At 53.5% G+C, this 17,138-nt stretch overlaps 1 protein-coding gene across 4 annotated transcripts in view; it reads right to left on the reverse strand.

The window, feature by feature from the left end:
• The window catches only part of PLA2G2C (phospholipase A2 group IIC), a 27,531-nt gene continuing 10,393 nt past the window's right edge, over positions 1–17,138 (reverse strand). For 3 of the 4 annotated variants that reach the window (XM_070382275.1, XM_070382294.1, XM_070382284.1), the window contains exons 2-5: positions 15,620–15,735; positions 12,574–12,718; positions 10,567–10,670; positions 9,470–9,930 (exon numbers count right to left, since the gene is read on the reverse strand). In XM_070382275.1, coding sequence (XP_070238376.1) covers positions 9,515–9,930; positions 10,567–10,670; positions 12,574–12,718; positions 15,620–15,659 — 705 coding nt within the window. In that variant the 5' untranslated portion in view covers positions 15,660–15,735 and the 3' untranslated portion in view covers positions 9,470–9,514. Of the gene's footprint in view, positions 821–9,469; positions 9,931–10,566; positions 10,671–12,573; positions 12,719–15,619; positions 15,736–17,138 lie in introns of those variants that run through there. The other variant, XM_014481280.2, reaches the window with a different exon arrangement.

The raw sequence follows: 17,138 nt of genomic DNA on the forward strand, positions 1-17,138 counted from the left end.
TCAGAGTCCACCCAGACTGGCTCGCTTTAATATTTATTAGAATTTATGTCTTGTGACCAGGGGCTTCTAAACGTGACCAGCAACCTTGGATCCCCCTGCCTCGCCCGCCCCAACTCTCTCTCCATCACTTCGGCGTCTTCCTGGCCGTGACATCCGGTGGCAGCCGTGGGCATGGATGTTCCCAGGCTATGTGTCCTGAGAGCTGAGAATGGCACTGACGTTTTCCTACCTTGGGGTTTTCAGAAGGCGGGACTCCAGCAAACGAGAAAAGAGTCCAGGTGCACCTCTCAGGGCCTTGGCATGTGCCCAAGACCTTGGCTCCAGCTGGATCTGGGATGTGGGTCTGGTACCCAAGTCTGCCCAGCATCCCGATCTTGGGGTGGGGATGAAGGGAGTGCTTAAGGCAGATCCTGGGGCCTTCTCCCCTTTTGGAATCTTCCTGGGGTGGGGGTAGGGGCCATCTCTCTACCTTGTCACTTTGTTTTGTAGCTTCTTAGCATTTACTGTGGTTGGAACATGTCGTTTATTTATATTTATGGTCTGTCTCCCTCCATCGAAGGCCCAGATTCTGTCTTTTGCACTTTTGATCTCCAGCCCTCTGATGCCAAGTGACAAAGGAGCACCCGGGCCTGACCAGGGGCCCTGTGGCCTCGCTAGCACTGGGGCCTGTGCTTGCCACAGTGGGGCCGGCTGGACAACTGCTTGAAGTTCTTCTCGTAGGTGGGCAGGTTCTCTCTGAAGCAGTAGGCAGACTGAGTGTCACACTCGCAGGCCCGCAGCCCACAGAGGCAGCTGACGCCGGGACCAAGGGCACACTCACCTGCAGGGAGACAGAGGGTCACGGGGGCTTCCAGCCACCCCCGGGGTTGGTTCTAAGGTTGGGGAGAACTGGGAGCTGGCGGCAAGGGGTCAAGGGTTGAAAATTGAAAGGAAAAAGGAACTGGGAGTCCTTCTCCTGCATTTCAAGCCCTTCCACCATCACAGCTGGACATGCCCTGAAGAGATACCTGGAAAGAAACAGGAGATGGGGCAGGTGTGGGCTGCACGTGAGGGGTGAGCACTGAGTCAGCGTCCCCAAGCAGCTCCCAGGGCAAGGACACAGAACCCATCTTCTCAGAACTCAGCTCCTATTTCCAGCAGCTTACCTGGCATCTCACGTGGAAATCACTAGCATCTCCAGTATAAGATGCCCCAAAGGAAGCTCTTGATGTAAGTGCCCCTGCCCTACCCACTGATCTGGCCCTCCACCCACACTCTCAGCTTAAGAATCAGTACCACCTCCAACTCAAGCCAGAAAACAAGCAGCCAACCTCGATTCCTGCCTTCCTTTCACTTCCACATTCCATCCACCCAAAGTTCCATGGATGTCTCTACGTTTAAAATATTTCACGCTGTGCCCTCTTCTCCCCGTCTTCTTGGCCATGACCCCCTCCCTGCCATCACCAGCTCTCCCGCCCTAATGGAAGGAAATAAATAGGGACTGTCTTGGAATGAATGAGGTTCACTCTCTTGCTGAAAGCCCTGCTGTGGTTTCCTACTGTTTGAACCAAGACATCCCAAATCCTTGCCACGGACTCTGAAGCAGGCTTGCCGTAACGGGGCCCCTGCCCGCCTCTCCACCCTCACAGCCCTCACGCTCACCTTCCCTCTGCTCCGGGAACACTGGCCTCTGGGTTGGTCACATGCTTTGGTTGGTCTTGACCCAGGGCCTCTGCACTTGTACTTGCTAGTTTCTTTGTCTGACACACTTCTCTCCAGGATCTTCAAGTGGCTGGAGGCATCCCACCTTTGGGTCTTGGTCAAATTTCCTCTCTTCAGAGAGGATCTCCCTGACCACTCCAGCTAAACTTCTCCAGCCTCTCTCCCTCGCATCCCCGTTTGTTTGATACCCCGTACTTTTCACATCTCTCACTCCTCTGATTTGTTTACCTGGTTGTGTCTGTCTCTCCTGGACTAAGTGTAAGCTACGTGAGACTGAGGCTTTTTCTGTCTCGTCCCTCCCAGTGTCCCCAGGATGCAGAACAAATGCTGGCCCACAGTATGTGCTCAACTAACAGTCCTTCAGTGAATGAAGGAAACGTTAATGGGCCTTTGGGATGGAGTGTCTGCACTGTGGCCAAATGACCACTAGGTGGGGATCTTTTATTTAGCAGTCAGAGTTGTCCGAGCTGTGGTGCTGTGTGTGCGTGCGTGTGTGTGTGTGTGTGTGTGTGTGTGTGTGTGTGTGTTCAGTTCAGTCGCTCAATGATGTCTGACTCTCTGTGACCCCAAGGACTGCAGTATGCCAGGCCTCCCTGTCCATCATCAACCCCCAGAGCTTACTCAAACTCATGTCCATCACGTCGGTGATTCCATCCAACCATCTCATTCTCTGTCGTCCCCTTCTCCTCCCACCTTCAGTCTTTCCCAGCATCAGGGTCTTTTCAAATGAGTCAGTTTATCAGATGGCCAAAGGACTGGAGTTTCAGCTTCAGCAACAGTCCTTCCAATGAATATTCAGGACTGATTTCCTTTAGGAGGGACTTGTTGGATCTCCTTGAAGTCCAAGGGACTCTCGAGAGTCTTCTCCAACACCACAGTTCAAAAGCATCAATTCTTCTGTGCTCAGCTTTCTTTATATTCCAACTCTCACATCCATACATGACTATAATTCCCAATCTCTTTGACACCAGAGACCAGTTTTATGGAAGACAATTTTTCCACGGACTGGGGGTGGGGGAGGAAGAGATAGTGTCAAGATGATGCGAGGGCATCACACTTATTGTGCACTTTATTTCCATTTCTATTACATCAGCTCCACCTCAGATCACCAGGCATTATTAGATCCTGGAGGTGGGGGACCCCTGGCATAAGGGACATCTAAGGCAGCCTCCTTCTGGATAACTCCATTCTCTTTTGAGGGTTTGGGGTGAGGAAGTGAGGCAGCCAGATCCCCTGATGTGTTGGCCTTGGGCAAGTTAGTTTCAGTATCATTTATAAAACGGTGATAAAAACAACAGCATCAAAAATAAACAATGCCGTCTACTTCAGGCATCATGAGGACCTTCATTGTTGTTACAGATGGAGAGGTCTGGATACGCCTGGAACACAGAGGCTGCTATTACACTGTTACTATGACGATGCTGCACATGTTGGAAGAGGAAGGCCCCTCTGAAGCCGGGCCAGTGCTGGCTACAGTCTGCTTTCTTTCCTCCTCCCTCTCAGAAGTCCACAATTCCTGCAGGAAGCTGTCCTCCTCCAGCTCGATGGAGCCTGGGCTTCTCAAGACATGTTGACACCCACCTCACGCCTCAGTAGCTCTCCACTCACCCTCAGAAAATGCACCAGGAATGGTTCCTGCTGTTCCCACTGCTCCTGGTGCCTGGATCACCTCTGCCCTCGCACATGTGTGACAATTCTACGACACCCACGGGGCCCCAGCTCCCCTGGGGCTCCCCGAGAGCCCCGTCCCATCCGTGTCCAGGTCTCTCACCTGTGCCGCGCACAGCTGCCCGCTGGATTCCCTCCCCAGGCAGCCGCCGGGTAGGGGCTGCCAGGTCATGTGGCTGCTGCACGCAGTGGGGCTACTTGGGTGCAGGGCTCCAGCCCATCCAACCTCTCTTTCCTCCCAAAGGAAGGTGTCTGGTGCCTCGAGCTGTCCATCACCCGGGTGCTGCCTCTCTGGAAACCAGAAGGGAGTCACGTTTCCCACACTTTCCTCTTTCTCCCCCTTCTCTCTTTCTGTTTCTCTCTTGGTCTCCTTTTCTTTCCCATCTCTTCTTTCTTCCATCTCCTTTCAGCAAGCCTCCCTCTTCCTTTCTCACCACGTCCCTTTCTTGCTTTGTCTTCTGGTCCTTTCCAAAGCATGAAGCGTAAATTCTCTCCTGATGATCAGCTCTACGTCTAATGACTGGCCCAGTCCCCAGGCCTTGGGGACTGACAGGGAGCCGCGGTCTATTGCTGTGGGCATCCCACAGCCGTAGTAGGGTCAGGCCTGCCACTGTCTAGAAGAGGCAGCCCTGGGCCAAGAAATGCCATGCCGTGAAGTCATCTTTTAACAACAAGCCCAAATCCAGACCCAGCATCCTTCAGTTTGTTGATGAAGAAACTGAGACATGAAGAACGGAACTGATAATGCTTTCTCATTCCATGAAACAGACTGAAATACTTCCAGCTGGGCTTCCTAGGCGGCGCTAGTGGTAAAGAACCCGTGTGCCAATGCAGGAGACATCAGAGACAGGGGTTCCATCCCTGAGTTGGGAAGATGCCCTGATGGAGGGCATGGCAACCCACTCCAGTATTCTTGCCTGGAGAATCCCATGGACAGAGGAGCCCGGGGGGCTACAGCCCATGGGTTGCAAAGAGTCGGACATGACTGAAGCGACTTAGCACACACACAAGCACACACTTCCACCAATGAGATGGGAAGGTCTGTGCTCCTGAGTGGGCTGACCTAGGCTGCCTGCCAGGCCACTCCCTCTTTGCACCTCTGCCCTGGTCTCTAACCTCTCTCCTTGGGTGCCCCTGTTTTAAAGCCCAGGGCTTTAAATACCGCCTGAGCACTACCCACTCCTCACTTCTCCCCGCAGAGACTCCCCAGTTCTCCCTGCAGCCCTTTGAGCTCCAGACACCAGTACGCGTGTGTTCACGTGACCCCCCTCCCCACCCCCCACCCCCGAGCGTCCGATGTGCGTCTCAAACCGAGCACGGCTCATCTAGGCTCTTGCTGTGACCGCAGAGTCTGTGCTCCGCTATGCGCACGAGCTGGTAGACGCACGGTTACTCACGGATGCTCAGACCCACGATGTCAGAGTCAGCCTCCCTCGCCTCCAAGCCTCACACCGACCCCGACAGCAGGTTCTGTCGGTTCCCCTCCCAAGCGCGCCCAGCGTCTGACACTCCGCCCCAGCTACCGAGCCACACGACGGTCACTTCTCCCCAGTGCGACGGAAACAGCCCACTAGTGGCTGCCCCTCTTTCTTCCCTTGCTCCCCAACTTCTCTGGGCAGGGGCCAGAGTCTTCTTTCTAAAGGAAAATTTGAGCTGATCACTGTCTGCTTGAAGGCTTCCCCCTGCAACTGAAGGAGCAGGGGAGCCCCTCACCCCACGGCCAGGCCTTGCCAGACTCGTTTCTCGTGGGACAGGCACCCCCCCACCTCCTCCGGCTAGATGCCACCTCCCTCGAGAGGCCTTCCTCCACACCTGAAGGAGCCATCCACCCCCCACTGCCGCCCTCATTCTGTAGCGTGTGGCCTTATTTTAGAGGTGTCACAGCACTGTCGCTCCCCGAGTGTATCTTTCTTTCTGAATATTTCATGGACTGTTTCCCTGCCTGCACACAAGCTCCTTTCGGTCACGGAGTTTGTCTCTTTCTTGCAGATCTTCGGTGCCAAACGCGCGGTAAGGGCTCCATCACCGTGTGCTGCCGCCTTGCTGGCTGGATTTAGACACAGGCCGCTGGGCGGTGAACAGAGCCCCCATCCCGAGAAACAGGGGGTCAGGTTCTGGACCCAGATCTGCCGCTTGCAAGCTCTGGCGTCTCAGGGAAGTTGTTCCTCTCTGAATCTCTTCCCTAGGCTTTCAAATGAGGGTACAGGTTCATGTACAGACTATTTCATGAATTTCTGCACTCATTCCATCATCAAACAGATATTGAGTTTCTAACATATGCCCGGCCTTTGTCCAGGAAGCAGGGGGACAGGTCTGAGTGAGTGGACCCCACAATTGCATGGCTTCGGGCATCATTCTCTGTGGCTTTATGAGAGTGAGCACCCACCCCCTCCCCGGGGCTCCCCAGAGGGTTCAGCGGTAAAGCCATGTCTCTCCCCCAATGCAGGAGACATGGGTTTGATCCCTGGGTCTAGAAGATCCCCTGGAGGAGGAAATGGCAACTCACTTCAGTATTCTTGCCTGGGGAATTCAAGGAACGGAGGAGCCTGGAGGCAGGGCTGGCTACAGTCCATGGGGTCGCAAAAGAGTCAGACACGACCGAGCATGCATGCACCCCACCCCCACCCCCAACAAGTGCTCCCCAATCTCCTGGAGCTCAAACTCCAGTTGAGGGGAGAGTTGATCCATAAGTAAACAAATAACTGAGCAAGATGAGATGGTGGCAGGTTGAGCCAGATTCTAGGAAAGGAAAAGGATGATGCGTCAGTGAGTGGAGGTGTTGTTGTGAGCAGTAAACTCAGCAAAGGAGAAAGATCTTTGCAAACTAAAAACTCCAGTGGTTACCTGGTTCGCCCTCTGCCTTGGGCAGAGGGCAGAATCACAGGCTCCGAGATGGAGGTGACAGAGGGGCCTCCGGCTGGAACTCTGGCTCTGCCACCCACGGCCGGGCCCCTCTCTGCCCAACAGATGCGGGCACACATGGGTGGAGGGGGCATCACCACTTAAAATCCCTCGCGAATTCCAAGTGCTTATGCAAGCCCACTCAAGACAGGACTAACAGCCTCCCCGATTGCCTGAGGGCAGCCGTCACCACTCCGCAAGTTGGCCCCAGGGCTTGGGTTCCAGGCCTTTCTCTGCACTGCTCTCCCACTGACATTTCGAGACATGGACAGACCAGGCTGTTTTTCTCCTTTGCCTTCCCTGCTCACACCAACCACATCCAGGAGCAGCCGCTGGTTGCTAGGCAACCTGGAACTAGGCTTGGGTGCCAGATTTCAGAACTGGGAGGCTTGGGAGGTGATTAACCCTTGCAGGGCAGTTCTTTGAACTGCAGTGTAACTGAGGATTGTGGTGGGGGCAGGGGGAGAGCTTTCATCCTATAAGGGGTTAATGACATTAGTTCAAGGGGAGACCAATGCAGAAATCTCAACGGTAATAAAGAAAATCCCAGTGCTTACCTACGAAGTAAAGGGGAAAAGGAAACTAGGGTTAAAAAAATAAGAAGAAATCTCAACTTCTGAAAGGAAAGGTATTAATTACGCACCCGCTCTGGGTCAGACCTCTGAGTTGGGGAGTTTTGGGGAGTGCTCAGTCTTTTGCAACCCCATGGACTGTAGCCTGCCAGGTTCCTCTGCCCATAGAATTTTCCAGGCAGGAATACTGGAGCAGGTTGCCATTCCCTTCTGCAGGGGATCTTCCAGACCCAGGGAGGGGAAGTCTCCTGCATCTCCTGCCCTGGCAGGCAGGTCTTCCCACTGGTGCTGTCTGGGAGGCCCCTGCGTTGGGTTACCTCACTCGATTCCTTAGTGACCTTGGTGGCGTCGCTTAGCTGTGTCCAACTCTTTGCAACCCCATGGACTGCACCTGCCAGGCTCCTACATCCATGGGATTTTCCAGGCAAGATTATTGGAGTGGGTTGCCATTTCCTTCTCCAGTGACCTTAGAGACCTTAGAGACCTTCGGAAGTACTGATTAGTACTTTACAGAGGAGGAGACTAAGGCCCAGGGTGGTCATGCAATTAATCCAGCTAGAAAAGGTGAAGCTGGGATTCAGGCCCGGCTCTGCCTGACTTCAAAGCATTTGCTGTCTCTGGGCCTTTCAGCGAAGTGCACGGAGCTGGAACAGGAAGATCTGGGGCACTGCAGGGCGACAAGCTCCTTCAGCTTTCCTTTGCCCCCTGGGCCGGAGCCGAACATTCTGACATGCGTGCTTTAGATAACAAGACTTGCATTTGTGTGAGCCCCCCAGTCCAGCCCCTCCCAGCAGCCTCATGCCAGCGGGGAGGGCGGTGGGAGGCAGGAGCACCAGCTGGGGTTGGACGACCTGGTCTGAGTCCCAGCGGTCCTTTCCCCGGCTGTGTGGCCTTGGTCATCTCACCTCACTCTCTGAGCCTCAGGGTCCTCCTCGACAACGGGGAGGACAGCGCCCACCTCAGAGGCTTACTGTGGACTCAGAGAGCTGAGTGCCAAGCCTACTTCAGCTGCCGATGGACTTCAGCTACGGCGAGTGCACCTGCTTTACAGATGCAGAAACAGGCCCAGAAGACTCCGGCCAGCAGTGTGTTCCTGAGCACTGGACAGTCTCAAGACACATGAGACTGAGTCTGCCTGGAGCCTGGGTCAGCCCTTCCCCGCCTCTGGGCCTCAGGCTCCCCATCACTGCAGCGAGGGGTTGACTGGGCTGGTCTCCAAGAGCACTGGCAGCAGGGCCCCGGGCTGCCTCTCTCTGTGCCCCTGGCCCTGACACAGTGCTGGCCCTGCTTGGGTACCCCGGGGGTACTCAGTTGATACTAGGCAAGGGAATAGATGTGCTTGGGGTTCACTTGGTGTCTCAGCACACCAGCAACAGACCCAGGATTAGGAGCCGGGCCGCCCAGCTCCCAGCCCTGTTCCTGGAAATAGGGACTTGGCAAGCTGAAGCTCCAATACTCTGACCACCTGATGCGAAGAGCTGACTCACTGGAAAAGATTGCAGCCGGGAGGAGAAGGGGACAACAGAGGACGAGATGGTTGGATGGCATCACCGACTCAATGGACATGAGTTTGAGTAAACTCTGGGAGTTTGTGAAGGACAGGGAGGCTTGGCATGCTGCAGTCCATGGGGTCGCAAAAAGATGGACGCGACTGAGCGACTGAACAAAGGTGGGGCTGGGAACAACAGGGCTCAGCCTGGTACTCACTGGATAGCGCAGCTGCAGAAGGGGTTGCTAGTGCCCTGGTGAGGATGGGGAAACGTCCCTCTTCGCTAACTCTCTTAGACAGGCGCTGGACTCCGGGATCCCTGGCCAGGCTTCAAGAACTGGCCACCGCTGCTTGGCAGGGGCCAGCATCTGTGGAAAGCACAGCCCAGGCCACGAACATTCCAGTCCAGCTCCGAGACCCTGCCTGCACCTCCCGCCACCAGAGTGATGTGCCAAGCAGGCAACACTTCCTGTGCCACCTACTGGGGCTCCGGCCTCTGCTCCCGGGTCACCTTCCTCCATCTCCCGGGGTCCCTGGCTGTGGCTCCGGTCCCCACGGCGGAAGGTGAAGCGGGTTGCTAAAGAAGCTGCTCCAGGTGCAGAGGACCCAGGCCCACAGGCACTCTGAGTACGGCCCACCCACAGGAGCAGAGGGCTTGGTCTGGGGCATGGGACCACAGCGCAGGAAGAGCCTTGGCACCTACTGAAAACCTGCTTCCCTCTTCAGAGCTCTGTTCCCCTCCCTCCTCAGTCCCTGTGCTTTACGGGGCATGGGGGAAAGAGCTCTTAGAGCGTATCTTCTCTCCAAAGGATGCCTTTTCAACCACTCTAAGGTGACACCTGACATGACAGAGGTCAAGGTCAAGGTGAAAAGAGATAAGAAGAAACCACGTGAAGGCAAGACCACCAGCCAGACGGAGAGGAGTCGGGGCAGCTTTTCTGCGTGCCCCTCCCCAACCAAGCGACAGCCGGGCTCACCCCGTTTCCCACCCCCACCCCCAACATGTGGGGTCGGGAGGGACGAGAAACTCGGTGCCACCACTTGCGGAAGCAAGCCATCTCTGAGATCATCCTCCTCCAGTCCCCCCTCGCCCCCCATCCCCCAGACCATGATCCCGCCCTGTGTCCTGGATGTGGCGTAGGGGCCTCACAGTGGAGACACTTTGCTTTAGGCTGGAGGGTGGTCAGGAAGGCTTCTCACGCTCACATGGGAAAAACGGGGTCCCTTCCCCGTCGGCAGTCGCCCGAAGAGGGGAGAGCGGAACAGGAGACTTGGCTGAAGCTGGGCCTCCCACACACTTCCAGCTTCCTGCTACTGGCACCGGGCAGATCAAGCCAACCTGACTCCGTGAGTCCGGAGCCTGAGCTCTGGGTGGGGGGAGCTGGAAGATGAAGGCAAGGGAGGTGTTCTCCCCACCTTGGGAGGGGACAGGTGATCTCCAAGACACACTCACAGCTCTGAGTAAACACGCAAGGGAGGACAGTGGTTCCCGCGACTCCACAGGGCTGAGCGGAAGGTGAGTCACACACGCAAAGGGGCGTTCAGACCACCCGTTCTGCCGAGCTGAACAGCGTCTGAGACAAGTCTGTGGCCTGCTGCCTGCAAGTGAGCTTGCGCTTTAGATCCAGCCTGCCCTACCCAACCCCACCTGCCCCGGATCACACTCTGAGAGGTTGGAGCCCCTCCCCGCACGCTGGACACTCAGCGCTGGCCCACCCTGTCCTTTGTCCTCCTCCCTGAACGGCCTCGATGCCAGGTGGGCTCCCTACCCTACCCCAGAGCTTGGCACGCAACCCCCTTCACAAATATTTGTTCAACTGAAAGACAGCCGAGCCGCTTTGTTAACACACAACAGACATCGGGAAGAAGCTTCTCAATAGCAACAGCTGCCAAGCGCAGCCGCAAAATTCAGTGTAATCTTCAGTCAACAACTACTTATCGAGCCCAGGAGGGAGCCCGGGTGGGCAGCGGGGACTGTGGGCTGAAACCCGCACTCCAGGGGAGGGAGCTGGGGGCACAGCTGTGAGCAGGGACCCGGGGCAGGGGGAACGGGGGGGGGGCGGGCGGACCCGGGCTGGACTCTCAGGAAGCACAGATGCTCAGAATTGCCACTCTCCCTCCCAAAGCACTTGGGAAAAAAAAAATCTCCTTTTCCCAAAGTTCTCTGGGTCCACGAGGCTGAACTTTGAGAAAGGCCCAGATTCAAGGACATTCTGTGCAGAGAGGACTACTCACAGATCACGGTCCCGTTGACCACACGGAACTGGTAGCCATTCAACACGGGCTGGCAGCCAAGGTGCTTCACCCTCTCGTAGCAGCAGTCATGGGCCAGGCAGCACCTGCGGGCCAGACAGAGGGAGACGGCGGCTTTCCTGAGGACGGCCCTGGGAGAAGGCGGGAAAGGACTCATCCACCTCCTTCCCAGATGACAATGTACGGAAGGCAGGGAGGTGACTTCCTGATGGTGTTAAAAGTCATAGAAAGAGCCCTTCTCTACCTACTGCTGGCTCATGAGCTCCTCATAGTGACCCTAGGAGGCGCAGTCCTTGTCCCCATTCTGTGCGGGAGGAAACGATGTTCAGAGGTGAATTTCTCCCAAATCTAGGCTCCCGTGATGTATTCATTCATTTAATGACTTGCCGTCGCTATTCAGTCCCTACGTCGTGTCCGACTCTTTTCGACCCCGTGGACTGCAGCACGCCAGACTTCCCTGTCCATCACCAACTCCCGGAGTTTGCCCAAGCTCACGTCCATCGAGTCGGTGATGCCTTCCACCCATCTTACCCTCTGCCGTTCTTTTCTCCTTTTGCCTTCAATTAGTGACTGAGCACCAACTACGTGCCCAGCCCTGGGAGAGGCTCTGAGCAGACAAAGGTCAGCACATCAGATGTAATCCTTCGGTCTCTGCACACTTGAGGCTGAGAGCCGGTGCGGCGGCAATGGGGTAGATGGGGCGGGGGTGACACTGGAGGAGAGAGAACAGCTGGGGATGGCCCCCGCCCGCCTCCCCAGCCAAGCCAGGGCGGCAGGAACGCAGAGACGGGGACTGGCCGATCCGCTGGGCTGGACGCTCAGTGTTCCTCCGTCACCATGTGCATCTACGCGTGGGCTCCTGGTTGTCATCTTTGGCTAACGGTGTTGGAATGCTCATCAGCCTTAGGACTTGGAAGGGGACGCACAGAGCATTAAGGGGCCTGGACGTTGAAACAAGAAAACTCTGGTGCAAATCCTGACTCCACCACTCAAGGGGCTGAAGGTCTTCCAGCTCTGTGGCTTTGTTCAGTGGGCCCCTCACCACTGTCCCCTGTAAAATGGAGATGGTGGTCTGGCCTCGACCATGCGCTAGGAGGAGTCAACCAGGCCCTGCGTGCAGACCACCAGTCCCAGGGCTCAGCGCGTGCCAGGCATTTCGTCAGTGTTGGACTCCCTCCAGGGCTCTGGGGTCTTCCTGGCTAGAACAATCTGTGGTCTCATGAGCCCAGCCCAGAGCACTCGAGCTCCAGGGGTGATATTCAAGCCCTACTGTGGGGCTATATTCATCCACATTACGGTGAACATGGCCAGGAACATTTTGCTTCTCATTTCTTTAAATAAAAAGATGCACAGACCGTCCTGTTTTCTACTTCCCTGTTCCCTCCCCAGATAACACCAACCTCCACCTTTTATGGGAACTCACACCCCCTCCCCATCCTGAGAAGTAGGCCTGGCAGCCGGGTCTGTGCCACATGTCCTCACCCAGATGGACAACTTCTCCAAACTGGGCCACTCAGATTCTCTCTCCTTCCTGCAGAATGGAATCAGGATGGGAGACAGCGGGTCAGTCCTACTGCACTGATAATCCTAAAACGTGAGGGCCCAAGAAAAGACGGCATTTGCCCTGAAGACTGAGAGCTCTGGGTTGCCCACATTTTTCTAGAGCTCTGGGCAGGGCTGACCATACGATCTGCAAAGCCTGGTGCAACATGAAAACGAGAGGGTCCCTTATTCAAACACCGTCCAGCATTTCAAGATGGTGACAGCAGAGCAGTGAACCTCCTGCAGGCCCCAGACCACAGGAAGCCAGCCCCAGCCCTGGGCTCCTCGAGACCTCCCTCCCACTCCCATTCAGTTTTGTCCTTCTGCTCAGGCTCACCCGAATCAGTTTGCTCCTTGCAATTTGCAAGTCTGAACATCCTCTCTGTCTTCAAGAAAGGATTTCGATGCGAATCAAATGACAGAAAGCCTCAGAGCCTCTGCACCCACCTGTCAGTGTTATCCACGGGGGTCCCCTTGCCCCCAAGCCCGCAGTAGCAGCCATATCCGTAATACGAGAAGAAGGCGCTCCGCCCTGTGATGTGCTTGACCATCCTTTGAAACTGCCAGAAGCTGCTGTGCGTGGGGGCCATCACTGACAAGAAGCAAATAAGGAAGAAGGGAAGACGTGATGAGAAAGATTGCTTTCACATCCCCTAGCCAGAGCCCCCTAAACTGGACACCAGCCCCTTTAATGGGGACGAGAGAGGGTCAGTCGGCCACATCACACAGCTAGTTTCTTGCTAACCCAGGAGGAGAAGCCAGTTTCCAGGATGTTCAGGACAATGCTGTCAACTACAGTCTTCTTCCCACAGTGAAAGACCACCATCCCGTGCAGAATGATGTTAATCATTAACAAGAAAGGTTCAAAGCCAGAAATGCCAGCAAATACAGGTGGCCCAGTGGTAAAGAACCCCCTGCCAGTGCAGGAGATGCGAGAGATGCAGGTTTGATCCCCGGGTAGAGAAGATCCCCTGGAGGAGGAAATGGCAACCCACTGCAGTATTCTTGCCTGGAAAATTCCACGGGCAGAAGAGCCTGGTGGCCCACAGTCCATGGGATCACAAAGAGTCGGACGTGAATGAGCATAAACACACACACACACACACAAACTCAGTAATTTTTACTTCTACAAAGTGCTTAAGAAAATGAGGAGTATATATACATATATATAGAGAGAGAGAGAGAGAGAGACAGAGAGGAATGTTTGCTGCAGCATTATTTGTGATATCAAAAAATTGGAGACTACCCACATGCCTACTGACAGGGAGATAATAACTAAATGATGTCTTGAAAACACGCTACTTTTAATAGCAATATCACTAGGCAGTGGGACTCGGAAGTAGGTGGAGGAAAAAACAGGCAACATTTATCTTAACTACTTTTATGCTGCCTGATTGATATATATATATATATATATATATATTTTTTTAACAACAAGCCTGTATTACTTTTCTATTGAAATGTTGGCAACATATGTATGCAAAGGCCTGAGTGTATGTCAGTCTCTCAGTCGTGTCTGACTCTTTGTGACCCCATGGACTGTAGCCCGCCAGGCTCCTCTGTCCATGGGATCTCCAGGTACGAATACTGGAGTGGGTTGCCATTTCCTCCTCCAGGGGATCTTCCTGACCCAGAGATCAAACCCACGTCTCCCACTCCAGGGGATTTTCCAGACTCAGGGATCAAAGCTTTGCCTCTTTCGTTTCCTTCACTGGCAGGTGGACTCTTTACCACTGCACCACCCGGGAAGCCCAGGGCCTGAAAGGATGTTTATCAAACTCTGAAGACTGTTCACATCGAAACGTATAAGGGTCTGTGAAAGATAAGAAGGGATTTTATCTTGTTACTCCACCCTAATGTACTTTACATTTTAATTACAAGTGAATCTTAGTTTTACAATAAAAATAAAATAAAAACATGAAGAAGAAAACCCAAAATGGGAGGTTTAGGGAGATTTTCCCAGGAGCCCTCCCATCTCTTCCTGTGACTTTGGATGCCTTGTGGTCCCACACACTTCGGAGGGGGCCCAAGCCCGGGGGCGGTCTCTGCTGCCGGAGCAGTACCTGGAGAGAGGGTAGGACCATACTGAGACTCCGCTCTTGGGGTACACGCAGCGGGGGGCAGGGGGCGGTGTGCAGCAGTGGTCCTGCCTGCACACAGACCCCCTGCCTCTAACATCATGATCTTGAAAACTGACTTCCACCACTGACTAAGTGAACCAGGGACCCCGTTTTTGACATTTTGACTTGGGAACCCAAAAGTGATTGTTTCACAGCTGAAACGGATAGAGAAATGGATTTGGGCAAATCTCCACTCATCTAATCAAAGCAACAAGTCAGAGGGTTTTCCAGCAAACCCAACACTGCTTCCCAGTAAGTTCTCTTTCACTTTGCAGAGATCTGTAATCCGATCTCCTGAAAGCAATGACTTATAATTACCCATTATTCCATAAGAATGCCTTTCTGAGGAAAATTAATCATTCCTATGGTGTTGGAGAAGACTCTTGAGAGTCCCTCGGACTGCAAGGAGATCCAACCAGTCCATTCTAAAGATCAGCCCTGGGTGTTCTTTGGAAGGAATGATGCTAAAGCTGAAACTCCAGTACTTTGGCCACCTCATGTGAAGAGTTGACTCATTGGAAAAGACTCTGATGCTGGGAGGGATTTGGGGGCAGGAGGAGAAGGGGACAACAGAGGATGAGATGGCTGGACGGCATCACCAACTCAATGGACATGAGTTTGAGTGAACTCCAGGAGTTGGTGATGGACAGGGAGGCCTGGCGTGCTGCGATTCACGGGGTCGCAAAGAGTTGGACACGACTGAGTGACTGAACTGAACTGAAACTAGCTAGATGTATATCCACGCTTTTGTTCTGGAGTCCATAGGACTTTAAATGAAGGCAACTTAAGATGCAGAAAACAAACTAGGGTTACCAAGGAGGCAAGAGGAGAGGGGTAAATTGGGAGACTGGGACTAACACATACATACGACTGCATATAAAACACATAACTAATAAGAACCTACCATACGGCACTCTACTCAATACTCAGTAATGACCCGTATGGGAAAAGAATCTATACAAGAGGGGACATGTGTACACACGTGTAACTGTGCTCTGCAGGGAAACTAACACAGCACTGTAAATCAACTCTACGCCAATAAAAGTTAATTTAAAAACAAGTACATAAAGGCAACTAGCATCCAAAGACTCCTGAAAGGTATGTGTGTGGTACAACAGTGCTCAGATGCCCTCTTTCTTAGCAAAACCTTTGATTTTCTAAATGTTCTGTGAGATCCCAGCACTGGGCTGAATGCTTTTTGCAGGAGACGCAGAAGCAGGAGGACTTCGGTGGGGGCCCACTTCACTCCAGATTCCCCTTTGGGCGACGCTTGACTCCACTCACCTGATGCCACCTGAGAAGGGGTCGCCCCAGACACAGACACAGATAGACAGGGGGTGACACCTGGGAGCTCGCCCGCTGTGACTACTTACGGCAGGAGGCAAAGACCACGAGAACCCCGAAGACCTTCATTCCCGAGGAGCTCAGGCAGCCCGAGGCGCCACGACCACACCTTCCTCTGTTGCCGAGGGTTCTGCCCGATGAAGTCCTATTTGGGGAGAAAATGACCAAAATGCAGGGTGCCACGTGGTGGTGAAACCCACAAGTCCGGTGCGGGTCCTCAAAGACCCTCAGTGGGGGCTCCGAGCAGACAGACCTTTCCAAACCTAATCACGTCTGAATACGATACCCCTTTGGGTATTTAGACCTAAGTATAAAGATAAGAATGGTTCAGTTGTTTGAAAAGTCCAAGTTTGTTTTTTTTTTTTTTTAATTTCTTTCTTTGGCAACACTAAGCCTTCATCCTTTTTCAGTTTTCTTTTGAAGAGTCAATATTTCCTGAGGTGCCAAGTTGACAGGCAACGCCATACGGCTCGTGATGGAAATCCAGTGTGGGAAAGTCTGGCCCCATTTACACGGCAGTCCTCCTGGGTTTTCCTTCCTTGATGACCAGGAAACTTATCCAATAAACGTAGCCCCTCTGAATCCCAGTTTCCTCTCCTAAAGAGACTAAAATTGCCTATCAGTCATTTCAAACATTTATGAAGAAATTAGTTGGAATCTTAAAAAAGTATACAAATGAACTTATTTGCAAAACAGAAATAGCCTCACAGTCATAGGAAACACAGTAATGACTGCCAAAGAGGGAAGTGCGGGGTGGACGGATGAATCAGGAGTTTGGGATTAACAGACGCACACTATTGTAAATAAAACAGACAACCAACAAGGACCTTCTACACGGCACAGGGCGCTCTACTCAGCACTCTAATGACCTACGTGGGGGAAGAAGCTGGAAACGAATAGATATATGCATAACTAGACGGGGCTTCCCTGGCGGCTCAGAGGGTAAAGCGTCTGCCTGCAGTGCAGGAGACCCAGGTTCGATCCCTGGGTCGGGAAGATGCCCCAGAGAAGGGAATGGCTATCCACTCCAGGATTCTTGCCTGGAGAATCCCATGGACAGAGGAGCCTGGAGGGCTGCAGTCCACGGGGTCGCACAGAGCCGTACATGCCTGAGCGACCAACACATACACGAGTCACTCTGCTGTCACCTGGAACTGAGGCAGCACTGTAATGAATTACAGTTCAATGAAAACGAGAAAACACTCAGCAGATCACTGTCACATCTATTATTCCTAATACAGTAAATTCTTTGTAAAGAAGAAATAAAAAGAAATTAGTAGATGCCAGGTGCTATCTTCCTTAAGGGCTTCACGTGTGTTCCATCATTTAATCCTCGCAATAACCTGAGAGACTCCATTATCAGTTTCGAGATGGAGAAACTGAGGCCCAGTGAGTTTGGACAACTTCCTCCTGCTCACACAGCCCCCTACTGCACAGACTTGTGGAGATCAACTAAATAAGGCAAGTGAAACAGATTGGCACCATAAAATGCTGTTCCAGGTGACCACACCCTCTTGTTACCATTAGCAACGGTGCATGCGTACCTGC

This window comes from Bos mutus, chromosome 2 (assembly GCF_027580195.1).
Source record: "Bos mutus isolate GX-2022 chromosome 2, NWIPB_WYAK_1.1, whole genome shotgun sequence".
Taxonomy (NCBI): Eukaryota; Metazoa; Chordata; class Mammalia; order Artiodactyla; family Bovidae; genus Bos; species Bos mutus.